The sequence below is a fragment of the Perognathus longimembris genome, chromosome 4 (assembly GCF_023159225.1).
Source record: "Perognathus longimembris pacificus isolate PPM17 chromosome 4, ASM2315922v1, whole genome shotgun sequence".
NCBI lineage: Eukaryota > Metazoa > Chordata > Mammalia > Rodentia > Heteromyidae > Perognathus > Perognathus longimembris.
In genome coordinates, this window is record NC_063164.1 from 32,467,159 (window position 1) to 32,494,015 (window position 26,857).

The following is a 26,857-nucleotide window of genomic DNA, read 5'->3' on the forward strand; positions in this document are numbered from 1 at the left end:
TGCCACTTGAGCCACAGCGCCGCTTCTGGCCGTTTTCTGTGTATGTGGTGCTGGGAACCGAACCTAGGGCTTTATGTATCCGAGGCAGGCACTCTTGCCACTAGGCTATATCCCCAGCCCTATGCTTCATTCTTGATAAAAAATTTTAATCACAGTTCTGTCACCTGGGTCTTCAAGCCTGACCTAAGAATGTACCAGTTCTAAAAATAGTTTAGAAAAGTGATTAAGAGGGAAAGTTTTATGTTATATGAATTTTATTACAAATAATACATTTGAAAATTTATTGAATTGTGAACTTAAAATGAGCTGGAAAGGGGAACATATAGGGATGTTCATAAAATAGAAATAATTTCATTTTAAAAGTCATAGTAAATTTTGAGAGCAAGTTCTTACTCAGCATATTAAATACATTTAGTGTGTTTAGTTATAAAATTCTTTTTTCAAGGAACTGTGGTTTTATTATTGGTACTTTAAAAATAGAATTTCCTCAGAAATAAATGTTGTATTTTATTGTATAGTTCTCCTATGTTAGAAAGATAAGATGAATATCTTTTCTTTCCTAAGCCACGAAACAAGAGAACAAATATATTAAGGTTTCCCAATGTAGCATTCAAAACTGACTTTCAATAAGATTCTCAATGTTGGGACATTTGATTTTACTGGTTTATCTTCAGAACACACCCAAATATCATCTTCTTGAGTTTTTCATTTAAAAATTCTTACTAGAAGAAAATGTATTATCTTTAAAATATGTGTGATGGGCTAAGTGCTGGTGGCTCGTACATGTAATCCTTGCGTATCAGGAGGCTGAGATCCTAGAGTCACGATTCAAAGCCAGCCAGGGCATGAAAGTCCATGAGACTCTTACCTCCAATTAACCACCAAAAAAACAGAAGTGGTGCTGTGGCTCAAAGTGGTAGAGCACTAGCCTTAAGCTGAAGAGCTGAGGGACAGCACCCAGGCCCTGGGTTCAAGTCCCATGACAGACAAAAGAAAAAGTATGTACGATGGTTGCATGATCTGTTTAATTGTGGTATTGGACTTCTATTCAGTCAGCAACATTAAATGAGCTCCTGTCCTGTTCTTGGCACAGTGAGGATTATTCTGTGATGAGCAGTTGAGGGCTCCTGTCCCTTCGATTACAGTCAGGTGGGCACAACAGACACAGAAAGCAAGACAACAAAGGAAATCAGTGCTGCTGTGGAAGTTGGAATGAGCCATCAAGGGCTTCACTGTGAGGCCAGGATTTTTGCTGCACTCAAGGAGTGCAATCTGGCAGTGCACGATGGGTGAGGGGGCAGAGTGACTGGAGACGCAGAAGCACACCCAACAGCTTTATCATTACCTTCTTCAAGCTGCTGAGAATGGAATGTGAAATTGTGAGAATATTAGTAACAGTGATGATACTGATACATAGTGATAGTGGTTTTTGTTTTATTTGTTTTTAATGCCAATCCTGAGGCTTGATCTCGGGACCTGGGCACTTTCCCTGAGCTGTTTTGCTCAAGACTTATGCTCCGCACTTGACCCACAGCTCATGTTTTTCTTAAAACTTCTGGCTTCCAACTGTGATCCTCAGATTTCAGCCTCTTGAGTAGTTAGATTAGAGGCATGAGCCACTGGTGTCTGGCTGGATAATGATTTCTAATTTGAGCAGTTGATGTTTTCTCAGCCTCATATTAAATATAACTAACACTACCTTAGAAACATTATTTTATTGTTTTTTCTTAAAACAGACTTGATTTTGAGAGCATTTTAAAATATTTTTGCTATCTTTAAGTAGTTGTACAAAGGAGTTGCCATTCACCGAAGCAGTTTAGGAACACAGTGCATCTTGATCAAGGTCACCCCTTTCAACATTCTCACCCACCCCTCTCAACCCACTCCTTGTCTTACTTATCTTGATGTTGGGTTATATATTGAATCTTTTGCCATTTAACAAAACCGTGTATGTATGCAATGCATCTTGATTTGTGTCATCCCTTCAACATCTTCAACCCACCCCTTCCCTTATATTTCTCAGTTCTTTGGCATATACAGTGAATTCTTGCCTGCATTCCCACTTCCCCTTCATTTTTCTACCCCTCTCCCCTTAGCTCACCCTTCCCCCTTGCAAGTAACCATTTCCTAGTACTTATTTTGTTGGATGTTGACCTAGTCTCTTTTTTTTTTTAAGAACTATAGGATTTGAACCCTCTATAGAGTCTATTATACTCCAACTAATTTATTTGTAATCACTTGCTTGCCACCCAGTGTGTTTGCTTGTAGATTTACAGGCATATTCTAGCTAGCATAAATGAGGGAAACCATGAAACCTATGTTGCTCTGGCTCTGGCTTACTTCCCTTAATTATTAATTTTTCCAAGTCTTTCCATTTCCTTATAAATGGTAAGTACAATATCATTCTTTCTGATGGATGAGTAGAATTCCATCGTGTATATATACACCATATTTTCTTGATCCATTTGATTTGAGAGCATTTTAGATTAGTACTGCAAAGTTGAGAGAAAGGTAGAAAGAATTCCCATATCCCATGTGCAGTTTCAGCATTTTCTCCCCCCATTCACTGTGGTACATTAGTTGTAATCAGTGAACTTCCATTATCACTCCAAATGTATGCATGATTTAGGGTTGTTGGTGTTGTACAATCTACAGATGTTGACAAGTATATAATTACATGTATCTCTCGCACTACACGTCATTATAGTTGCACTGTGTTCCACCTATTTCATCCTTCATTGTCATATTGAATCTTGTGAGTGTATGTGTGTGTGTGTGTGTGTGTGTGTGTGTGTGTGTGTGTGTCTGTATGTGTGTGTGTGTGCCTGTACTAGGTCTTGAACTCTGGGCATGGGTCGTATCCCTTATCTTCTAAAAAAAGAAGGTAAAAAAACCACTCAAGGCCAGCATTCTTCTTCAACCACAGCTCTGTTTTCAACTTTTGGTGACTTTCCTGCCTGGGCTCCCAGGCTTTGAACCTCAGTCCTCAGATCTTAGCCTCTTGGATAGATAGGATTATAGGTGTGAGCCACCAGCACCTTTTGTTTTATCCTATTGAATTTTACCTAAGTGAACAGCCTTCCTGAAATGCAAAAGTAGCTCCAGTATCTGCCACCTGAAAGCCCTCCCAAGCAGACATTATGGAATCTCATGATCTGTATTAGTTCCCTTGGTTGTGGGTGTTTCTATTGCTTAGTACAAGTGTCCCATATTTATGTCAGCGGCTGTGGCATTATTATTCTGCCATTTCCAAACTTGTTGGAATCCTTTGTCTCCCTACTCTTGGACCACTCTCATCTCCACAGAAAGGTGAGAAGGTGCTGTTCAGATCTGCCTCTGCCTTCTGGAGGGCGGGGTTTCCAGGCTCCAGATGGCTGGTTACAATGCACAGACCTATTTGTTTTTGGAAAAGCAAATGTTTTCTGTATTCAACCAAGCTTGTAAAATTTCATTAAGAAGCTAATCATTAGCCTTGATTAAGTAAACCCTGGATGTTTGGCATGAATATTTTAGCTTCCTCTTTCCAAGTTGGCTCAGCCTTCTCAAGGTTACTGATTGTCAGCTGGGGCCAATAATTTTTCAGTCACTTGCACAGTTTGTCACTCCATCATTCAGGGAATCCCCACCTACCCCATTAAACTGGGAAGCCAACCAGGGCTCTCCCAGAACCCAGGCTGGTTCTTGATGCTCACTAGAGGAACTTTCACAAATTGAATGGGGAATCTCACAGCTATCCCGACCACTACAGGCAAGAGGCCAAATTCTGCTTCTCTTACAGTTCAACTTGAGACTGTCCCCAGTTTCTATCTTTCTGTATTTGCCTCTGTACACATTTTAGGCTTTCACAAATACCAGATTTTTTCATATATGTGTGATTTAAGATCAGTAAAAAGCAATATATATATATATATTTATTATTATTATTATTATTTTTTTTTTTGCCAGTCTTGGAGCTTGGACTCATGGCCTGAGCACTGTCCCTGGCCTCTTTTTGCTCAAGGCTAGCATTCTGCCACTTGAGCCACAGTGCCACTCCTGGCCGTTTTCTGTATATGTGGTGCTGGGGAATTGAACCCAGGGCTTCATGTATAGGAGGCAAGCACTCTTTGCCACTAGGCCATATCCCCAGCCCTGTATATATTCTTAATATGTGCACTTCTTTTCAAGTCTAAGGAAGATTAAAAGAGACAAAGTGGCACAAAGCTGAAGGCAGGTGCAGACAGTGGCTTGCAGACATGATAAATTGGAATGGTGTTGGGAAGATTTTCTGTATGTAAGAACACATTTGAAAGCACTTTACACAGTGTATTTCTGAATTTAGAACAGGTCTGACATGGGTGTAGAAGGAGAAAATTGGGATTCTGTGGCCAAACAAAAATTGGAAATCTCTTCCACAAAATTTCTTCATGTTTTAATGATTTATAAGGCACACGGCCACATGAAAGGCTCTGAGAAACTCCTGCCCATGAAGAAATCAATGTAACTCTCTTGGACATGGTGTTTCTCAATAGTATTTGATGTTTAATACCATTTTTCTTATGTTTTCAAAATTTCGGCCCAACACCTTGGACCATCCCTCAAAAGCAATGAACTGTCCTTTGGGACATAGTGGTATAAACTGTTTCTGGCAGTTTGTTCTTGAGCTTGAGTGTGCATTAGAATCTTGGGAAGTTTATTAAAATACTGATTTCTGGCCTTCATAACCCTGTAGCCCCTCACTGAGTTTCTCATATGATAGGCCCAGAGCAGGCTTGGGAATCTGCATTGCTAATATATTGTTAGGTGGGAACCACACTTTGAGACCCACTGGCACATAGTTAACCAGAAGTAAAGCAAATACTCTGTAGTTGGGCAAGGGACACCATGTGCCCACTGCTGTGCAGTCAGCAAGTTAATGGACTCATTCAACACATGCTGATGGAACCTGCTACATGCCAGGCCCCAGGTAGAAGACTGGCACACAGTGGTGTTGAACACAGATCTGATTCCTGGCCTCAGGAGCTTACTGAGTAGTGGAGAGACAGGCAGTAAACAGGCAAAAGAAGTGGATCAGATGAGACTAATAAATTGAGAAGACTGCTACAGCAAAAGCCATACGCTATGACACTAACTGAAGGTTCTCAGGAAAGACCTCTCTGAGGCGGCAGGGACATTCAAGCCAAGACTGGCCATGAACAACTGGGAGCCATGAAAAATTGGGGAAATGCTTCAGGGTAGATAAAGGCATGAGCAAAGTTCCTGAAGAATGGGAGTAAGAGAGTTTGTAGTTCAGGGGACTGAAGGAAGGTCACTGTGTCAGGAGAAAACTAAAGGGCAGGGGAGGGGGAGAAGAAAGTTGGAAATGAGATGAGGAAGGGATAGGCCAACTGAGCTGAGTGAAGTCAAGTTTGAGGGGGGAGGGAATTGGGGAGGGGGAATATGGGAGAAAAATGAGGGAGGAGGTAACAAGTTGGATAAGAAATGTACTCACTGCTTAGGTATGAAACTGTAACAACTCTGTATACCATTTTGACAATAAATAAATCAATTTAGATAAAAATTTTAAAAACATGGAAAAAGAATCTAATTTGTAAGTCAGTAAAATTTGAAATATTAATTATTTTAGAGTGCCCTTGCAGATAATCCAGTGATATTAAATAAACTTAGATGACACATTCATAAAACATGGCTATTCATAGATGTATTTTGAAATCATTGTGTCAACTTTGAAAGAACAATAAAGCTACCTATAAGTATACTTTAACACTAAAAAAAGAGTCGTTTCATGTAAATGCAAATATTCTGCTATTTTAGCAAGTCATTCTGGGTGCTATGTGAAGAAAGGATTGTGATGGGAAGAAAGAAGCTGTGCGACCTTTGGGGAGATCATCACTAGGGTTGAGGCAGAAGGAAAGAGCCTGGGAGAGAGTAGAAGTGGTCAGGCTAGCATGTACTTATGAGCTCTGGTGAGGGGTGTCACCCACAGCGATTTTTGAAATGTCTGCTAGGAGATAGAAAGACACAGATTGCTTGGAGGTAACTCATGAAGGAAGATCACAGGGGATTTGATGGCGGATTAAATGTGAAAGGCAAGGAAGAGAGGCATGCTAAGCATGGCTTCTGGCCTGAGCAATAGAGAGGAATGGGGGGTGGGGGAGGAATTATTCAGTGACACCACTAGCCAATTCATTTCTGAGAGAGGATACAGAACCAACCTTGCTTTTAAGAGAAGAGTGAAGTGACCATTATCATTGTTATTCTATAAATACAGTAGTTGACTGTTTGATAGAAGTGGTGATGGGAGATAATAAACATTATTTTTGGTAGAACGTTCCTTATAGATTGTGTATCATCAGTCAATGACTGCTTGATTGCCTTGCTTTAGAGTATAAATAAGGCCATTGAACACTAAGCATAACATCTTTTTCTGATAAGTCAGAGTGCACTTCAGAATCTCAGAGAGTGTTACTATTGCTGTATAACAAACCACCTCACAATGCAGTGGCACAGAACAGCTATTCCATTATGATTACAGATTGGTAGGTTAGGAGTTCAGACAGGGCACAGTAAGATCTGCTGTTTCAACTGGAATGATTTGTTTGTGTGACTTGGCCGATAGGAGCTGGAAACTTCTGAAGATGGCTTCACTTACCTATCTGTCAACCTAAACACCTGCATGTGGTGGCTTCATGTGACAGCCATTGTGTACTTGAACAATTTACTCTTCCTTCTTAGGAACTAATTTCAGATAGAGCCTTGTGCTTTTCTCAGGCCAGCCTTGAACTTTAATCCTCCTGTCTCCACCTACTAAGTAGCTGGGGTTATAGATATGAGCCACCACACCCACCTCTTTTTGTTGAACTTCTGACTTGACAGCTTAGGGCTCTAAAAATAAGTCATCATGGCAAAGATCTTAAATCCCTGGGAATTATGTAGGCCAGGTAGCCAAATTCATAGTTAGCTTAATTGAGGGCTGGAGGGGAAGGGATTGCTGTGCTCAGCGTGTTGCCTCTGAGAAGATGGGATCTTAAGGAAAAAGACCTCGTTACAGGGGAAGAGCTTGCCATTTTGCATTAAACATGATGATGGAGATTATCCTCTCGCTTTGCTTTGCCTGTGAGCCAGTTGCATGGTTAACTAGTATTTTTCCAATCTCTTTCACTTGCCCAGCCCTGACATGTAGAGCAACCAAGCATTTTCCCTGTTTATCAGATAATTAGAGGATGTGTGTAAGCTAGGACATACAACAACAGGCTCAAATTGTTTTAAAACATTACCTGGTGACAGATTCCCTCCCCCTCCTCCCCAAGACTTCTGCTCTCAAATGCATTCTGGTGGGCTTTACCCACAAAGTAACAATGCAGCAGTTCCTTTACATGTAGAAATTATTCTTTTAAAAATTAGCTTATGTTAGTTATGTGGGGAGGGGGGATTTCATTGTTACATTTTCATACATGTATACTGAAATGCCAGTCATTCTCACTCCCCCATCCCTCTTTTCTTGCCCTTCCCCAAACAATTTTCACAGATTTCATTGCTCTATTTTCAAAGTTGTGAACAATCTAAGAAATTCTTCTGAGTTAGGCAAGATTTAAGGTGGTAAGATCTTTTTTTTTTTTGGCCAGTCCTGGGCCTTGGACTCAGGGCCTGAGCACTGTCCCTGGCTTCTTCCCGCTCAAGGCTAGCACTCTGCCACTTGAGCCACAGCGCCGCTTCTGGCCGTTTTCTGTATATGTGGTGCTGGGAATCGAACCTAGGGCCTCGTGTATCCGAGGCAGGCACTCTTGCCACTAGGCTATATCCCCAGCCCAGGTGGTAAGATCTTAGGCGAGCTAAGGTGGTAGATTCCAGCATGGAGAGAGTAGACATACTAAGAAGGATACAAGATGGTCAACTGGTGGAATGAAATGTGTTCTTTAATCCCTTGAAATATTTTAAAATTATATTTGTGTGCATCTTATTGAATACTAAATATGATAATACAATAGTCTATGAATTTTATGAATGGCTAAATTTATATATAATCCACAAAAGTTTATTTTTGTTTGCTTTTTGTTTTTTACTAATGGAGTAGACACTGCCTAAAGGTACATGTCATGTTCTTACATTTATACATTGCAGTTATTGCTTTTAAAACATTAATGTGCACACATATTGCTAAGGGAAACGTTTTCTCATCATAGTTTGGGGTATTGAATCACACTATTTAGGCTCATCAGGGATTGACTTATAAACCACAATGGACAAATTTGTTCATTCCACCAGCTTGAAAATTAGGAGTGTCATTTAACCATGTTATACTTTTATTCGCAGATGCAAGCAATCTCTTCAGGATAGAAAGGAAATATGCAAGAATTGGCTTGATAAGCCTTGAGCTAGAAAGAAAAAAAAATTAAGTTCCTAAAGGAAAATTTCAAGAGTCCTGTATCACCAAGTAGTGGGTTATCATGGGATGCAACATACAAAAGTGGCTGGGAATCAGCCTGCCTGGCTCCTGGCTGTGGCTTCATGCCCCACCAGCAGAATGTAAACTTGGTCTAGATCATTAACCTTTCTGTGCCTCTGTTTTCCTCATCTGTATAATATGGATGTCACTGAGTCCCTACCCAGTCTGAGCATAATCCAAAGAAAATGCTTAGAGTAGACTCCAGCACATATGGAAAGCCAATTGGTGCTAATAATTCTTCTCTATTCTAGGGATGGTTCTCTCTAAAGAATTGTTTTCTTGTCTACAGGCAGCAAACCTTAACTCTCTAGACAAATTCTTATTGTGCAGTTTCCTCTTTTCAATGTCCCTCATTTTTCATTTGATGTCTTTAGCATTTCAGTGTGTGCTTTGGTTTAGGTGTGGTTAGTCTCCCAACAGTTCACATGTTGAAAGTGTGATTCCCAGATTTCTGGTGATGAGGTAGTAGGATCATTAAAAGGTGGGGCCTGCTGAGAGATGGTTAGGTCATGGGGATTCTACCCTCATGAATGGGTTAATGATTAGGTCTTCTATGACTCAAGAGAGGATAGATTAAAAGAGAGCTCGTCCAACATGTTTGGCTACTTCTACAGTATCTGGTCCTCTTTCTACTTCTCTACCATGTTGTGAGGCAGCCTGGCATGGGGCTTATTATTGTTATTATTTACATTCCAGGCATCAGAGTCATGAGCCAAATAACTCTTACCCAGCCTAATCAAATATCTTAAGCCCTTATAGAACTGGGTTTCCTACTCATTTGTGTCACATCTCTGGAACCTATTTCAAGGCTTGGCATCGAAAGCCGCCCACAATACTTTTAAGGCATGGTACCCTGCCTCAGAACGGCTTTGGATTTCAGTACATTGGGCTCAAATTGCTCTGCTTTTGCCCAAAGGTATGGCAAGGCTGCTTTTATTTGGAGGAAAAGTACTGGTCTGGCTTGCCAACTGCAAAGCTTCGAAAGTCAAGGAGGCAGTGCCAGTGTGTAAAGAATGTGTTAGGAAAGGTGGTGGGGACTAGGGTTGGGGGGATGCTTATGAGGGCCCCAGTAACAGAAACAACAGCATTCGATTTAGGCTTAGAAAACCTCTATGTCAGCTAAATAGAGAATCTGTGGGCAGATGTGATGTTCAATTTTGAGCCCTTGTTTTGACTAAAGCAGAATTTTTGAACTTGTAAATGTATGCTTGTTACCTTTATTAATATATGTGCCTCCCCTCCCCTCCTCATTGTAAAACTGATTGGGAAATCCTTGAGTTCATTTTGTATGTCAGGTCATCATGCCTATAATCCTAGCTCCTCTGACAGCTGAGATCTGAAGAATAGCATTCAAAGCTAGCTTGAGAAGAAAAGTTTGCTAGACTTCATCTCCTATCAACCAGGTGAAACCGGGGCTGGAGATATGGCTCAAGTGATAGAGCACTAACTAGACTAGCAGGCTCAAGGCTCTGAATTCAAACCTCAATTCTACAAATAAACAAGTAATTTAACAAACAGACAAATAAATCTGTATCATCACTTTTTAAGAGCAGTGTCTATAAAGAAGTCCAGATTTCAAAGCTGCCATGCATAAATACATTTCCTTTATTGCTTAGGTTTTAGGGTGAATGGCTACTCACACTACATATGCCAGTAATGCCTCTTACCAGGAATTCGTCCCACAAATTGTGTTTTATGGTGTTTGTTCCCTGGAAAACTCTAAAAACTGGTGAATTTCTTTGTAATCTTCTAGACACAGAACAGTATTTTCTGAGCCTCTAATGTTCAGATCACCTCTTCCCGTGGCCTCTTGGGTACTGATCTCCATGTCTAGCAGCTTGCACATGCTCACTGGCAGGAAACCCAGAGAAGCTTCATGTGACCCTGTTCACAGTGGTTGGTACTCATAACCTTTCTGTCACCCCAGTAATTATGAGTGGCTCTGGCAGTGGTTAGTTTTATGATCAATAATATGAGAGATTTGTCCAGTCAGCTCCCTTGTCAGGTGACACCCCCCCCCCCCAGTGTCTGGCTTCTTTCCAGGTTGTCCTCTGATTCTGCACATCTCCAGTCATGGGACCTATTACAGAGAATGTTTGGCTGGCATCTGCATGTGTTCCTCCTCCTCCTGTTGGGGAGATACTATCTTGATTAGCCTGGAAATTAGGTGAGACGGGGATGGGATGCCTCCTCATTCTTCCCCCCCTCTGGCTGTACCCTATTGCTTCTCTCCCTGATTCCATCAGCCAGCCCATCCAGATGGGGCATTTCTGGGAGAGAGTAGGAACATGGCTTAGTCCTAATGGGCAACATTTGTGGCTTCTTAACTATATAGGAGACACTGTGCCACAAGCTTTATGAGCATTATTTCACTTCACAAATCCCTAAGAGTGAGATATATATATATATTGTTATTCTCATTTTACCAAGAAACACAATGGATCAGAAAAATGTTAGGTAAGGCCCAGGTTCCTATGACTATACATCAGGGTTGGAGCTTGAAGTTGAGTATCTTCCAGAGCCTACTAAGGTATACTGCCATTCACAGAGGTGGCTAAAAACCACGGCAGAATAAACCAAGTGCGAATCAAGTGCAGGGAACTGGAGGAAGGCCTGGAGGAAGTTTAGGGCTGGGCTTCGAAGTAAAACATCTGGGCACTGGTGTCTCATGCCAATATTTCTAGTTACTCAGGAGGCTGACTGAAGTTCCAAGCCAGCCTGGGTAGACAAATCTGAGAGACCACCTCTAGTTAACCAGGAAAAGGTGGAAGCAGAACTGTGGCTCATGTGGTAGAGCTCCAGCCTTGAGTGAAAAAGCCAAACGACAGTGCAAGGCCCTGTGTTCACACACACATACACACTCACACACTCACTCAAATAAGTAAGATGACTTCAGGATCATTAAGACAGTCATTAAGACAGGCATGATGGCAGGAAAGCAAGGGTCCTAGGGCTGGCAGACAAGCAGTTGGAGGTGCTGTGATCCTGTAGCAGAGAAATGGTCTGTGGTCCCCCATGGGGCATGGAGGGCTCCTTCATCCCTCATGTTCCTGTCTCAATGTGGAGACAGAGGCTTCCCTTACTTCTTTTTTCCTCACTAAGGAATCAGTGCTCTTCTCAGCACTTCACCCCAGCTGGTGGAAGTGCTTAACCTGCCAGTTCAGACCATGTACCATCCCTCAGAGAACAGAAGGGCCCCTCATAGGGCCCAACACCTGTTCCTGGGAGCTCCAGGAACACAACAGCTGTCTTCCCCTTTCCTCTTCAGCCCACATTCTTGACCTGTGCTGCTTATGGAAGAGAAGCCAAGAGTAGTAGCCACACACCACAGGGGCCTGTGAACCAGACTTAGCCCTCTATCCAGATGTGTCAGAAACTAGGCTTCCAGTGACCCAAGGCAAGTGGAAAGTCTCCTGCTCAGCCAGGCAGGAAGTGCGGTAGCTTCTCATCCTCTGAACTGAATTTCCTATGAATGTAGACTCCTGCCTGTAACAACAACGTGATGGAGCTGGGGTGTGGTTCTCTTCAGCCTCTTTGGGAAATTCATCCTTGGAAATTCCTGAAGGATCGCCTATGACCCTGCTTTCTTTCTTGTTCTTCCTAAACATGATTGGAATTGCTCCCTGATGCCTCTCTCTTCAACCGTGTTTTGTAAGAACCAGTGTTCTCCCTCTCCTTGTTTTGGGCCCTCTCTGGCCTGTTAATAAGTATTACCAATGGCTCTTTCTAATTTCAGTAACTCTGTTCCAATATCCATGTTTCTCATGCTTGGGTGTCTTTCACACAAGTAGCTTCATTTCACGGGAAGCCTTGTATCATTTCATGCACACGTTGGGGCCAGACAAGGATGACATACGTGGTCCACATTTCTAAAGATCTCAGTGTTGGTATCCTGGTTTGACTAGCCACTGGGCTCCTAGGAACTGGCATTTTTAGACACTCTTTATGTCACATTAATGACACCCTCTAGGTCTTACTATTGTAGGTAAGATGCCATAGAAATCCAAACTGCACAACTGGATGTCCTCATAGTATGCTGCTGGTGAGCAATGTTGATGAGGAACACACATTGATCCCATGACTTCTTGACATCATCTTCTGAGCAAACTGGTTTTTCTCACCTGCTAGGTAAAGTAAGGTATAAATAATGCCTGTGATTGATAGAGGCTGAAGGGCTGAGATTTGAAGTAAGGTCAACCTCTCCCCCTCCTACAACCACCTATGATGGGCTGAAGGGACTGCCAGTCCTCAGATAAGTTTAGAGGTGGCCATGAGCCACAAGCAAACATAGCGCTCATTGGATCCTGATCCTGGCCATGACAGTTCTCTGTCTCAATGCAGAAACCGGCCTATAGGTGGATCTTCTTGTTGGGGCACAAACTTCAAGAAAGAATAAGATAAATCAAGTCAAACATCTTTGATTTCCTCCAAGACATACGTTCCAGATGGATATAGACAAGTGTAATGCGACCCTGGCTGTCTGCATCCTCAGTCCAGGTGGGTGGAGCAGAAGAAGCAGGGCAGGCAGGTGCTGTGATGGCCTCGTCCCAGAAGCCTCGTCCCAGAAGTATAAAGTAGGAGCTGTGTGGTGGGGCCAGAGAGGTTTTAGACAAAATGATACTCAAGCTCAGTGCAAAAATATGGTTCTAAGAGTCTTTTAAGATAAATACATACCATCTTTACATCAAATGTCCCTGCTTCTCCAGGGAGCCATTTTGTGCCATGTCTGAAAACATCACATCTGTCCATTTCCATCTATCTGAAACTTGCCTTTTGAACATCAGGCACTGCTACCAGTTGTCTTGGCAGGGTAAAGATGCCTGTAAGGTTACATAGCAGAAGGCCCTACCTAGGAAGTAGGTCAGAGGCTTTGTAGATGTGATCTTCTGGCATTCAGAAAACCAAGTCCAAACTTCTTGTCACTTCTAAGGTGGGAAGGGACATCACATTACAATAGTTGTACCTAACATGTAAGCTTATCATCTTGGGGTGCAGCTGGGGAGTGATCTAAGATGAACATTAAGTTGAAGATTATGGAGAGGAAAATGCCATATACTAGAACATACTATGGTCTAAGGCATTTACCTAGCTGGCTTTCTAATGTCAACAGGGACTTCTGGGGGGATTTCACGACTGAGCATGAATGAGGCACAACAATGACCGCGGGGCTGGAATGTAGCGGATGGTTGATGGAAGAATATCTATTCAAGCCACAAGACTCCTGCAGAGTGTGAGCTGACCAATGTCCCTATCTAGAGGAAGTGGACATCAATGTGCCAGAGAGATAGGCCTACATCTCACCATCTTGAGGTCAGAGTGCCGAGAAAGGGACATGGAGACCTCAAATCTAGAGCCATCAATACCTAATGGCTCAGGACCCTCATCTGCTGGAACCCTGTTTTCTAGTCATGATTTTATAATCCATTGGAAAAACCAGTCAATTTTAATAATTTAATTTGCAGATCATTTTCACAAATGCATTTAGTATGCAGAACAAAATACATTTAAATTAAACTAATTTCCACCAATGTGTAAGTTCAATAGAGAAAAATAATACTTTCAAGCAAGCCATTCAGAAAGTACATATAATGCTTAGTTCTCTCATGGACTGTTACTTCCCTGTGTCTTCTCTGGTGTTGAGAACAAAGGGTATGTGAGATTTTGTAAGGGAAGACCTCATTCTTGCCTTCTCTATTCTTCCAGAGGCCTTCTTAGAAGCAAGATTGTCAGGAGAAGAGTCTAAGGAGCTCTTAGCCTACTGAGGTTTGGATAGGGGGATGACTTCTAAAGTCCAGTTTCATGAAGGTCATATGCATGTCTATTGATAATTTTCCTGATGCTTGTTCTTAAGGAGGCATAGTTTATTGAGATTGCCCTGGAAGTGAAGAGATCTGTCTCTCTTATCTCTAAGTACTGTATTTTGAGAAAATCTCCCAGTTCTTGGACCACCCATATCAATTTTGTGTTTCTGTTTTTTGTTTTTATGCAGTCAACCTCACGTATCAAAAGCTCTATATAGGAACCAGTGTAGTGTGTTCATTTGGCTTTCTGTCCTTTTCCCCTTCATTTAGATAGAGCATACTTACATGTTTCCTTGTTTGGTGATATAGAAATTAGTCCCTGAGTTATCTACCCAAAGACTTTTGCAAGTCTGCCTTAAATTTACCTCTAAGTGACAAAGGAGGGGCTTTTGTTGAACATGTGTCTTGGAGTACAAAATTCTCTTTTCCATTGTTAGAAATACTTGGTGAGGATAATTTGGCTTGAGGAAGCCTGCTTCACAGGTCTCAGCTTAGGGAGGAGAAAGGGGGGAGGTGGACAATATTCAAATCCTCAGGGCAGCTCCCAGCTGTTGGGGATTTAACCAGATCTCTCTGTGAGATGGGAGGAGAAAGGAGGCTTCAGGGAAGTAGGGCTGTAGAGCAGAGCCACTGATGTAAAATGCTTCGGGCAGCCTTCTGAGAAACAGACTGCTCCACATCCCAGGAGACAAACGACTTGGGTTTAGTTTAAAGAGCTAGATTTAATTTTGAGGGTTGAACTTTTTTTTTTTTGCCAGTCCTGGGGCTTGGACTCAGGGCCTGAGCACTGTCCCTGGCTTCTTTTTGCTCAAGGATAGCACTCTACCACTTGAGCCACAGCGCCACTTCTGGCCATTTTCTGTATATGTGGTGCTAGGGAATTCGAACCCAGGGCCTCATGTATACAAGGCAAGCACTCTTGCCACTAGGCCATATCCCCAGCCCAGGGTTGAACTTCTTATGTTAGCATTTTTCAGGTAGAGAAAATTGTGCTAGTGTTTCTCATGCAAGTGGATGGGTTGAATGCTAACTGGGAAATGGGTGAAAGTATGGCAAAAGCCTAGGGGGAAGATTTGTTGTTACCCATGTAGGGCAAAGACTGCAGCAAAGGAAGTACCAGCTCTCTCTCTTTTTCTGTATTGTTGAGATGAAGTCTCACTATACTGCCCAGGCTGGCCTTGAGCTCCTGCATGCATGAAGATGAACAGGATTATAAAGCTTAAGTATTCTCATCTGGTGTCTTGGGGAAGGCACTGACCCACCTCTGTGTGTCTAGGTGAACCCTGCTTGAGTTTTCATTGAAAGTTGAATTAAACAATGCAAAGAACTCCACATATCACAAGGAAAAAAAATAACTGAATTCAATAATGGGTAAGGCTGTGCTCACACAGTTTGCAGCTGAAGAAACCAGAACTCCACGTCGAGTGCATCATATTGACAAAGAGGAATGAGGCATAGTACATCAAATATTGGCAAGGGTATTGAGAAAAGCAACTAATACTTGACTGGTAGGAGTAGAAATTAGTGAAACTGCTTCTGAGAGCTACTTGACAGTACCCAATAAAATTGAATGCATATATGAACTGTAGGATCAAGTACTGCCCTTTCTTCATATCTGCTCTAGAGAAACTCTCCACTTATACACAGAGGCCATACAGAGATAGACACGGGGACACTGGGTAACTATGAAGAACTAAAATCAATCCATCTTGACTGTCTCCATCTCTGTCTGTCCATCTGTTTGTCTGTCAGTGTCTATCTTTCTACCCCCTCCTCTCTCTTTCTCTCTTTCTCTCTGTCATGCACACACACACACACACACACACACACACACACACACACACACACACACACACACTTCCTTATTTTCTGAACTGTTTGCATTGCCAGACCATGGCCTTTTACTCCTGAAGACAATTCTAAAAGCAGACACAGAAAAATGTCAACATGTTAAGATTTGCTGGTGGGTATATTTAAGTTTGATACAGAATTACTCCTAAGTATTTGATGAGGTGTTAAAAATGGAAAGTAAATACAGAGATTTTTTTTTTTGCAAAGAAACATAGCATTTATTTTCTCTCCTTTCCTTTTTTTTTTTTTTTTAAAAATAGCTCTCCAATTCCTCATCTTAAAACCTAACATCCTTCTCATGTTGAGTTTGAGTCACTTCAATCAGTGGCTTTGGCTTTTGTTCTCATGTGATTAGAGACAGTTCCCGTGATTCCAGTTTGTGTTCAGTTTCTTCAGACATCTCCTGTCTGGTGATGTGTGTTTAATCCTGAAGCTGGAGTTGTTAGTTGTTCCAGGTACTTTGAGTTGAGGGGGACTTGGGATGGAAGATGGGAAATGAACGTCTATAGTTCATGAGCTCGTTCTCCTGCGAATGCTACATAAGTCTGCCTTGGTATGTAAGCTATTCATATATAGGGGAGAGTGGTTATTGTATGACAGATATTTAGAAGACAAAGTAGACCATGCCCTTCTAGCTGAGAATTTCCAAAGTATGTGATAAAGCAATTCTTAATCTTCAAAACAGACACTTGGGTGCGCCTGTCTGTCTACACAGTATTTTTAGCAGCCAGAACAGCCTTTTGGTCCATGTCAAACTCACTTTCTGTAGGAATACTTCAAGTTCCCTATTTGCTTTCATCTGCTTCTTCTTTGGTAAACAGTTGACTCAGAAACTTCCTCTGCCTGATCTCCCTACATCCTATTGCAAATGTTGCTCTCCCCAGCTGGCTGTGTGTATCTTTGGCTATTCATAGAAAGAGAGGGCTTAGCTTTTTATTTCCTGTAGGAACCCGGATCTTCTCTCTTCTTGTGTGTCTGAACCTGTGTGAAAAGGGCCCTTTGGAATTGGTGCTAGTAGGTAATGGAAAGGGGATCTTTCTTTTTGTAATACAGGGCAATCATTTGAAATTATGCTCATGGACCAGTTCTGGTGTGTTAGTCTTACTGTGCTTACATTTGCGTTGTTTTCTTCTTTTATCTGTGGGTGTCTGAAAATCTACAGAATGGTCAATACCATCACAAGAAGTCATTTGGATAATAGGTGAGAAGAACCTATTTTTATAACTCTTTTCAGCCTGAAAATTCCTAGGAAACACATGTATTATAGACTCAAAGACCTAAGCCACAGAGGACAAACTCTGGGGGTGTGGGTGCTTACTTTTATTGCCTTAACCAAAAGCCTATGACAAAGCATCTTTGCCATTAGTCCTTTGGATTCTTTGGTTTTACTTCCAGGGTTTTTCATGCGAAGATCTCAGGTCCAGTTCTCTAGCTCATCGCCCGCCCAACCAAGCCCAGTTGGCGTCTTTGGTCTCTGGATGGGTTGGCTTCCTCTTGCCTTATACCCTTATGTGCCTCCAGGTTGGGTTCCCAGTTCCTTCCCATTTCTAGCCCCTTTCTGTTTGATTTTCTTGTAGCTCCATTTAAAGGGTATCTACACATTGGTTTAGGGGGTAGGATTTCTTGGAAGTTGTAGTCAAAGGGTTTTGGACAAAGGCTTCTAAGGTGATGTTCTTACCCTCATTTTTATAAAGAAAAGTAATCTATAAAGAAAAATATTCGTAAACATCATTTGATGTCTTGGGTAAGCAAACTAATGTTTAAGAATTAGGTGCTCAACCCTATGCTGCACTCAAATTCCTTTTCTTTTAAATGAATAATGAGGCATAAGAATACTTCTGTATACGGTGGGGCTTCCTGGGGTGGGGGGTTTATATGATTAAGTAGTAGAGTAGATGTGAAGGAATTTGGGAAAAAATAAAAGAAAAGTACCCTATAATTATGTTAGGTTTGTTTCTTCTAGACACTCTAGAGTTAACATTGACCTAGAACTCATTATTATTGGTTTTATTTCTATCATTCTCTTTTCTTCAGAACCATCGCTTACCTCCTCCTTTTATCATTGCATCTCCTACCCCCATTGCTTATGGTAAAGTAGAGTGGCCTTCTACTTGGGCAGAAGATGTACCACAACTTTCTGGCTAATTTCAACTTATTAAACATGGCCTTTATTGTCATTCGTTCTTCAAGTCCAGATCCTTACACATCTTTGGGGCTCTTTGCTAGTAAGTAGGTATGAGAAACTCTTGGTCAGTAGTGGAAACAGATTGTTATTTTGGTTAAGGTCTTAGGGTGTTGTGCCAAGTCACGAAACCACCACCAAGAAGACTACCAAGACTCAGACATTCCGAAATGCAAAAGCAAGGCAAGGCTTTATTTAAGCGAGCTGCAACTCGGGCCTCGTCCTACTCACTGACACAGTGGAGGTTAGGAGGGAGCCTCGAGCTATGATTACACAGGGCTTATAAAGGCAAAAAACAAAGTTACAACAATCAGGTTCAAGCAAGCAAGATTACGGGTACAAATCTGATCAGCTCAGGGCTCGAGGTATTCTAGGGGCAGTTAGAGTTAAGCATTCCCAGTTGTTAGAGTTCTAGACCAACAGGGCCCTAATAAGCTTGTCCTGGGTTTGCTCACAGGGCCTGCTTATTTTCAGGTTCACGTGGTAAAGTGGGGTTCGCGTGGTAAAGTGGGGCCTGACTTCAAAGCCTGGCACTTCAAGGGATACATATGATCGTTCATAACCCACTGCTTCACTGAACTAAATAGTTTCTACTGTAATACAGTTCACCTTTGCAATGACTTGTTTGCCATGTCTCTTAAGGGGAGTGTCCATTGGCATCATTGTCCAAGAAGCTACAGAAAAGCTATGGATGCGTGTTAGCAGCAACACTGGGACTCATATCAAGAATTTTTACTATGTGATCTCACAGAATACACCCTTTTAATATTATAGGAACTTTTGTTTGAACAAGCTGTGTCATAGAAAGGGGTACAGAATCAGCAAAACTAGTCATATAATGACAGGCCAATCACATTTGCAAGACAGGGAGAAATGTTGAAAAATTTTTGGCTTTTAATTTGAGGGCAGGTTTTCAAACATCATTGCCTTTGCTTCAGGTCAAATGAAGTCATAGTTTGGGCTGTATGGTCTGCCCTTATTTAAATCATTTGGACAAGGTTGAATTTGCTGAACCAAACTCTGGATCTAATTCAATTCAGAGAAGAACATGTAATTACATACTTGCATCCCAAAACCCAAGAGAAAAAAATTAACTATAGTAAACACTCAAACTATGAAGTTAAAATGAAAACTGTGGGAGATACCAATAGATTAAGTATAAAAAGAAAATATTTGTGTTTAAGTCTGGTCTCAATAATTTGTGTAGATTATTATCTAAGTTAATATACTTGCTTCTCAAGTTAGCTTCTCAAAATATATTTTCAAGCATTGAATCAAAGACAGTGATAGAGCTATAGTAGCATTCATCTTGATTATATATCTGATTGAATTCTCCAGTTCATCCCGTTAGTTTATAGTGCGTGACTGTTCTGTTTTCATATATCCAGAGTAATTGCTTACAATATACATAGACAATATAAGTTTCCAGCTATTCCATACTCCTCTTTTTATCTATTTAATGTTAGCTCATCCCTTCATAAAACCATTTACCAAGTCTATAATGAATGCTGGCTTGAAGACAAATTCTTGTTGTATTCCCTGCCTGCCATCTGCTTTAGTATTAGTGAGTCACAAAATGCCTAAAAGCCATAGTATGAAAGAGACAGAGGAAGAGAAGAGGGGCTGCACTGTGAGAAAATACAATACTATCCTCAGGCTAATTAAGTGAGAATAGGGCCAGGTAGGCCAGTGGCTCACACCTATAATCCTAGCTACTTAGGAGGTTGCTATCTTAGGATCTCAGTTTGAAGCCAGCCCTGTCAGGAAAAGTCCATGAGACTCTCCAATTAACCACTAAAAAGCCAGAAATGGAGCTGTGTCTCAAGTAGTAGAGCACTAGCCTTGAGCGAAAAAGTTTAAGGGACCGTGCCCAGACTCTGAATTCAAGCCCCAGGACTACACGCACACACACACACACACACACACACACACACACACACACACACACACACACACACACTGAGAATAGGAATACTGATTCAAATCAACAGTGAACCCAAGCATCTTGAAACTATAATGCTTGCTGGATGTAGGAGAAACCACAGAGCATACAGCATTGGTTACCATTGTCATAGGATAGTGGATGGGAAAATTTTGGAGGAAGCTATGGGTATGGACTAGCCTATTCAGCAAGTATATGCAGAGCCATTGCCTTGCTGCTGCCATGAGGTTAATATGGGATAAGATTGATCTTTACCTTGAGGAAGTTTGAGTCAGGGAGGGAAGACACTGCCATCACCTGTCCTGCTGATGACAGTAATGGAGCATTTGCTAGGCATGCATCTGCTTACCTTGGGCTCTGTTTACTCCCATTACCTAGAGTCCTCTTATTGGTCCTCTAAATAGATAAGATCACTGCTATTTTATAAGTGCAGGAGTGGTATTTTCCCCTGTGTGTTATCATGCTGCCTCTCAGCACATGTTAAGTGCCTGGCCAAAGATTTAGGCTGGGGTGTGACAGTCAAGGTCTCCCATAGCTGTACTAGATCCCTGTGGGGTCTTGAGGAAATTCCTTAATCTATCTGAGCCACAGTCTTCTCATCTGTAAAACAGGTAACAGATCTGCCTTAGATCTCAGTGTAAATATCAACATCCTGAGAAAGGAGTGACCTCCTAATAAAGAAAAGCCATGACTCATCAATATCTAAAGTGAACATCCTAGTCTCCTCACAATCACTTAATGCCATTTTGTTTTAATTTTGTCACCATCTGAAGTGATCTCATGTGACTATCAAATTCTTGAGAGCAGAGACTCCTGTGGTACCCCTCTGTCACTAGAATCGGCTTCCCGGCCAGAGCAGGCAGTACTATGTATATGAGCAGAGGTCTAAGTAATAGTTGATGGAGATAGGGAGGATAAAAAGCTGTACTCCTGTTTAATGTTCTACTCTGTTCCCTTAGGAAAAAAAAACACAAATCAAGATAGATTGGAGAAGTTTGAGAAACATTTGTGTGTATGCCAGGATTGGGGCTTCGGTTCAGGGCCTGGGCATTGTAGTGCCTATTGCTTGAACCACAGCTCTACTTCAAGATTTTTTTTTGGTAGCTGATAGGTGATGAGAGTCTCATGGACTTCCCTACTTTTCTGTCCAGGCTGGCTTTCAAACTGGAGCCTCAGATCTATTTCTGGAGAAGCTGGGATTATAGGCATGACTCACCAGCACCTCAGAAATGTTTTCTTTTTTTTTTTTTTTAAATCCATACTGAAGGTTTAGAAATAAATTGAAATTTATCATCGGGTGCAGGATGGTCCATCTATGAGCTGACCTAGGCTTTAGTGAAGAGAGCAGGCAGGCAAAACCACACACAGCCACAGAAAATGGAACACATTGTACAGGTGACAGGTGTGCTTTTAGAGAAAAGTATAACCAGGACTCCCCTCAAGAGGTGTTTGGCCTTCAAGCTCATTCCACAAGCATTAACCTCAGAGTGAGTAACACACACTAATTTTGCCTACAAAAGACACCTCCATCTGCCAATGGACCTGCTGTCTAATCTCTGACATTGTTTATTTCAGGATTCAGAGAAACGAACCCCCCTTCATGTGGCTGCATTTCTGGGAGATGCAGAGATCATTGAACTCCTCATTCTGTCAGGTAATAACTACTGTGCTGAAAACTCAATCACAGGTAAAAGTTTAAATGACCAGTTTACTAGATCGACTACATTAAGCCCTAGAAGAATTTCTGTCCTGTGCTTATGGAAGTTTATTCAGTCAGCAATTTTATTTGTATGTGAAAGACAGTAATTGTTGTAATGGTTCCAATAAAGTCTGATTGAAAGTCTGATTCTTATGGATCTAGTCAGGTCCAATATTATAGACAAAGTCAGTACATTTGAATATGTTTTGATTTTAAAAAAATTATATGAAATAAAAAGAAAACAAAAGAAAAAACTGGTTTACATGTAGTTTATGTACACCAAAAGTACATATTGTGTATATCATACTATAGGCATTTTGCAAGAGTTTGTTCACTGAGTGCATATACACAGTGTGTGTTATTAAACAGCACTGTGTTTCCTTGTGGATATAAGACTGACTGACTGTGTCACAAAAGTAGGAAGACAAGGAAGGGAAGGGACCATATCAGTTTCTGTTGTTGTTGTTGTTTTTTTTTTTTATCATTCGTGTCTCATTTTATTTATTTATTTATTTATTTATTTATTTATTTATTTGGCCAGGCCTGGGGCTTGGACTCAGGGCCTGAGCACTGTCCCTGGCTTCTTTTTTTTTTTTTTTTGGCCAGTCCCGGGGCTTGGACTCAGGGCCTGAGCACTGTCCCTGGCTTCTTTTTTTTTTTTTGCTCAAGGCTAACCACTCTGCCACTTGAGCCACAGCGCCACTTCTGGCCATTTTCTGTATACGTGGTGCTGGGGAATTGAACCCAGGGCCTCATGTATACGAGGCAAGCACTCTTGCCACTAGGCCATATCCCCAGGCCCCCCATATCAGTTTCTGAATAGAGCTTCCCTCTGAGTGAGCAAGTTGAGTGAGAATGTCTTCAAAGAAGGGCATAAAAAGGATGACTACAACTCTACAAAATGAGGAGTAAATATGGCACATGTGCTCATCTGGTCTGTGCATACTAGTCTTTGTGATATTCTTGTTTCCATCCTGTGTATATGAAGCACTACAATGGATTTTTTCTTTTTTCTTTTCTTTTTTTTTTTGCCTGTCATGGGGCTTGAACTCTGGTCTGGGCACTGTCCCTGAGCTTCTTTTGCTCAAGTCTAGCATTCTACCACATGAGCCACAGCGCTCTCCTGGCTTTTCTGTTTATGTGGTATTGAGGAACCAAACCCAGGGCTTCATGAATTCTAGGCAAGCACTCTACCACCAAGCCACATTCCCAGCCCATACAGAGAGTGGATTTTAAGATGCTACTGCTTTCATTCCAGAAACCTGTACTTAGTACCTCTCACCAAACAGGTTTCCAAAACTATAATGTGCTTTCTCCCTTCAGTGTTTGTAGACAGATCCCCAGATGACCTGGAGTGTGTTATTTTGAGGGTAATACAGACAGGCTGTCTATCTTTCTCCTGATTTTGTTTGGGAGAGACTAAAATCTGGAGGAAATGCCTCTGTGGGCAGACTAGGCTACAGGCCTATAATAAGATCTGGGCTTTGTTTGTGGTAGTAAAGGGAAACTGGAGAATTCCAGAGTAAGAAGTGCTAGGGAAGAGCTGATATGTGTATCTAAGCGGATGAAGACATTGTGGAAAAGGGTTTGGGCTATCTTACATGGAAAGCTCAGTTAGATTTTTTGGGGGGAGGGAGTGGGGGTAGGCATTCCTTGTGCTCTTGAGAACAGGCTCTGTGACAAATCTAAAGAGGTTCCAGGACTGTGTGCTAAACAAACATTTATTATTTGGTGTTGGCACAGACTATGGCTAAGAGCCAGCGCACACCTGGCCAGTTGCCCAAGCATCTGAAATTTGATCCATGGAAAATGGTAGGCAGAGTCAATGGAGGTGTAAAATAAAGAATTTTGTGATTAGACACATCATGGGCCAACTAACGGTACCATCACCTTAATAGTGTGCAGGCTGAGCATCCTTATCTGGAGAGGATCTGCAATGCTCCAAATTCAGAACTATTTTAGTGCCCATGTGATGCTACATGTAGAAAATTCTGCACTTGACCTCACATGCTGGCTCACAGACAAAATAAAAAGGTGCAATAAAATATTGTGTAAAATTACCTTAAATCTAAGGGTGTCATGTATGTATGAAACATAAATGAATTTCCTAAGTAAGCTTGATTATATCTGAAATATCTCATTAAATATCCCCAGTTATTTAAAAATTCAAAAACAAAAGAGAGAAGAAAGGAAAATTCAAACACTGAAATGCTTATGGCGTCAGCATTTTGAATAAGGGATGTTTGGCCTGTATTAGAAGATCTCTGAGCAATGCTTGTGTCATGAATGTGCATGTTCAACATTGTGTCTTGGGTCCAAATTTTGTTCTATTGTTCCTGTTTCTGCATCTGAAATGGAGGGCTGTAACTCTGCCTCACGAAGCTGATCTGCTTGAGATCTGTGATGGCTTGAGAAACTTGATTTCACGTCACTTCAACATGAGTTTAGTGATCACCAGGCTCTTTCTAACTGTGGCCGATTCAGTAATGCCAAGAGAAGCTGTTGCATACATCCTTTTCTTTTTGTAAATCAATCAGGAAAACAAGGAAGAGCCATGCTACAAGAGAGAGAGGAAATGGTAGTATGCTACCAGATTCTTAGTGTTTTTTGCTTGAAGAGAGATTTATATATTTTTTAAAATTTTGTTTTCTTCTATATTGTCAAAGTGAAGTACAGAGGGGTTAGAGTTTCATATGTTAAGCAAGTACATTTCTTGTCCAACTTGTTACCTCCTCCCTCATTTTTCCCTCATCTCTCCCCTCCCCAGTTCCCTCCCCCACCCATGAGTTGTAGAGTTGGTTTATACCAATTGGTTTTGTAAGTATCACTATTGCATTGGTTTGTCTTTTTATCCTTTGTCTCTCGATTTTGATATTCCCTTTCCTTTCCCTAGTTCCAATACATGTATATACAGCATCTGGGGTACTAATATCAGTTACAGTGATAGCAGGAGTAAAACTACAGAAGGGAATACAAGAGGAAAAATGGTACGGTTTCACATGGCATGTTGAAATGAACTACAACAATGATATACCACTTATTTTCATAACATGGAATTCATTTCGATTAGCGTTATCTCATATGTTCATACGGGCATAGCTATTGACCTATTGTGTTCTTCTGCTATGTCTACTCTAGTGATGTACTAGTTATTCCCTATGAGGCAAACCATAGAGTCATGTTTCTTTGGATCTGGCTCACTTTACTTAGTATGATTTTTTTTTTCCAAGTTCTTCCATTCTTACAAATGGGGCAGTGTCATTCTTTCTGATAGAGGCATAGAATTCCATTGTGTATATGTACCACATTTTCTTGATCCACTCATCTACTGAGGGGAATCTGGGTTGGTTCCATATTTTAGCAATGACAAATTGTGCTGCGATGAACATAGTTGTGCTTTAGTGTGGTCATGCTTATAATCTTTTGGGTAGATGCCCCAAAGTGGGACTGCTGGGTCATAGAGGAGCTGTATGTTTAGCCTTCTGAGAAACCTCCACACTGCTTTCCAGAGTGGTTGAACAAGTTTACATTCCCACCAACAATGTAGTAGGGTTCCCTTTTGGCCACATCCCCTCCAGCATTTGTTGTTATTAGTTTTCTTGATAATGGCCATTTTTACTAGAGTGAGGTGGAATCTCAGTGTTGATTTGATTTGTATTTCTTTTTTGGCCAGTGATGTAGAGCACTTGTTCATGTGTCTCTTGGCCATTCTCATTTCCTCTTCAGAGAAGTCACTTTTTAGGTCTTTGGCCCATTTGTTGAGGAGGCCATTGGTTTTGAGGATTTGTTTTGGAAGAATTTAATTTTTTGAGTTCTGCATATATTTTAGATATGAGGCCTTTGTCTGTTGTATGGCCGGTAGAGATCTTCTCCCAGTCTGTGGGCTTTCTGTTTATCTTGCAAGCTATGTCTTTTGCCCTGCAGAAGCTCTGCAGTTTGATGCAGTCCCATTTGTCCAACCTTCTTTGATTTGTTGTGTTTCTGGGCCTTTGTTAAGGAAGTATCGTCCTGTGCCAAGGAGCCCAAGCATTTCTCCTATTCCTTCTTTTTATTTCCCCCATTCCTTCTTTTAGTGTTTTTAGGGTATCTGATTTACTTTGAGGTCTTTGATCCATTTGGAATTGATTTTGGTGCAGGGTGATATATAAGGATTTTGTTTTAGTTTGTTACAGTTGTTGAACCAGTTTTTCCAGCACCATTTGTTGAAGAGGCTGTCTTTCTTCCATCCTATTTTTTAAGCAAAGATTAAGTGGCCATAGGTCTGCGGGTTCATTTCTAGGTCTTCAGTTCTGTTCCACTGGTTCTCGTGCCAATACCAAGCTGTTTTTATTACTGTAGCTTTGTAATACAGCTTGAAGTTTGATATTGAAATTCCTCCAGCACTGTTCTTTCTACTTATGATTGTTTTTGCTATTCGAGGTCTTTTATTGTTCCAAATGAATTTCTGGATTGCTTCCCGTATTTCATTAAAGAATGGAATTGGAATATTGATGGGTATTGCATTGAATTCATAGATAGCCTTTGCCATTTTCACAATGTTAATCCTCCCAATCCAGGAGCCTGGGAAGTTTTTCTATTTCCTTAGTTCTGCCTTAATTTTCTTTTTCAGGTTTTTAAAGTGCTCATCATAGACGTCTTTCACTTCTTTGGTTAAGGTTATTCCTAAGTATTTTATGTTTTTTGAGGCTATTGCAAAAGGTGTTGCTTTCCTGATTTCAGCCTTGCTCTTAAGGCTGTTGGCGTATAGAAAAGCCATTGATTTTTGAGGATTTATTTTATATCCTGCTATTTTGCCAAAGTTTTGGATCAGCTCAAGTAACTTGGGAGTAGAGTTTATGGGGTTCTTTACATACAGGATCATGTTGTCTGCAAAGAGAGAAAGTTTAACTTCATTTTTTCCTATTTGGATCCCCTTTATGTCTTTCTCTTGCCTTATTTATGTACTTTTAACAAGTAT

General features: G+C 41.2%; 1 protein-coding gene across 4 annotated transcripts in view; it reads left to right on the forward strand.

Moving 5' to 3' along the window:
• The window catches only part of Ankrd44 (ankyrin repeat domain 44), a 325,588-nt gene that overhangs the window by 154,010 nt on the left and 144,721 nt on the right, over positions 1-26,857 (forward strand). For all 4 annotated transcript variants that reach the window (XM_048345044.1, XM_048345043.1, XM_048345042.1 and 1 more), the window contains one exon: positions 21,777-21,855. In XM_048345044.1, coding sequence (XP_048201001.1) covers positions 21,777-21,855 — 79 coding nt within the window. The remainder of the gene's footprint in view (positions 1-21,776; positions 21,856-26,857) is intronic.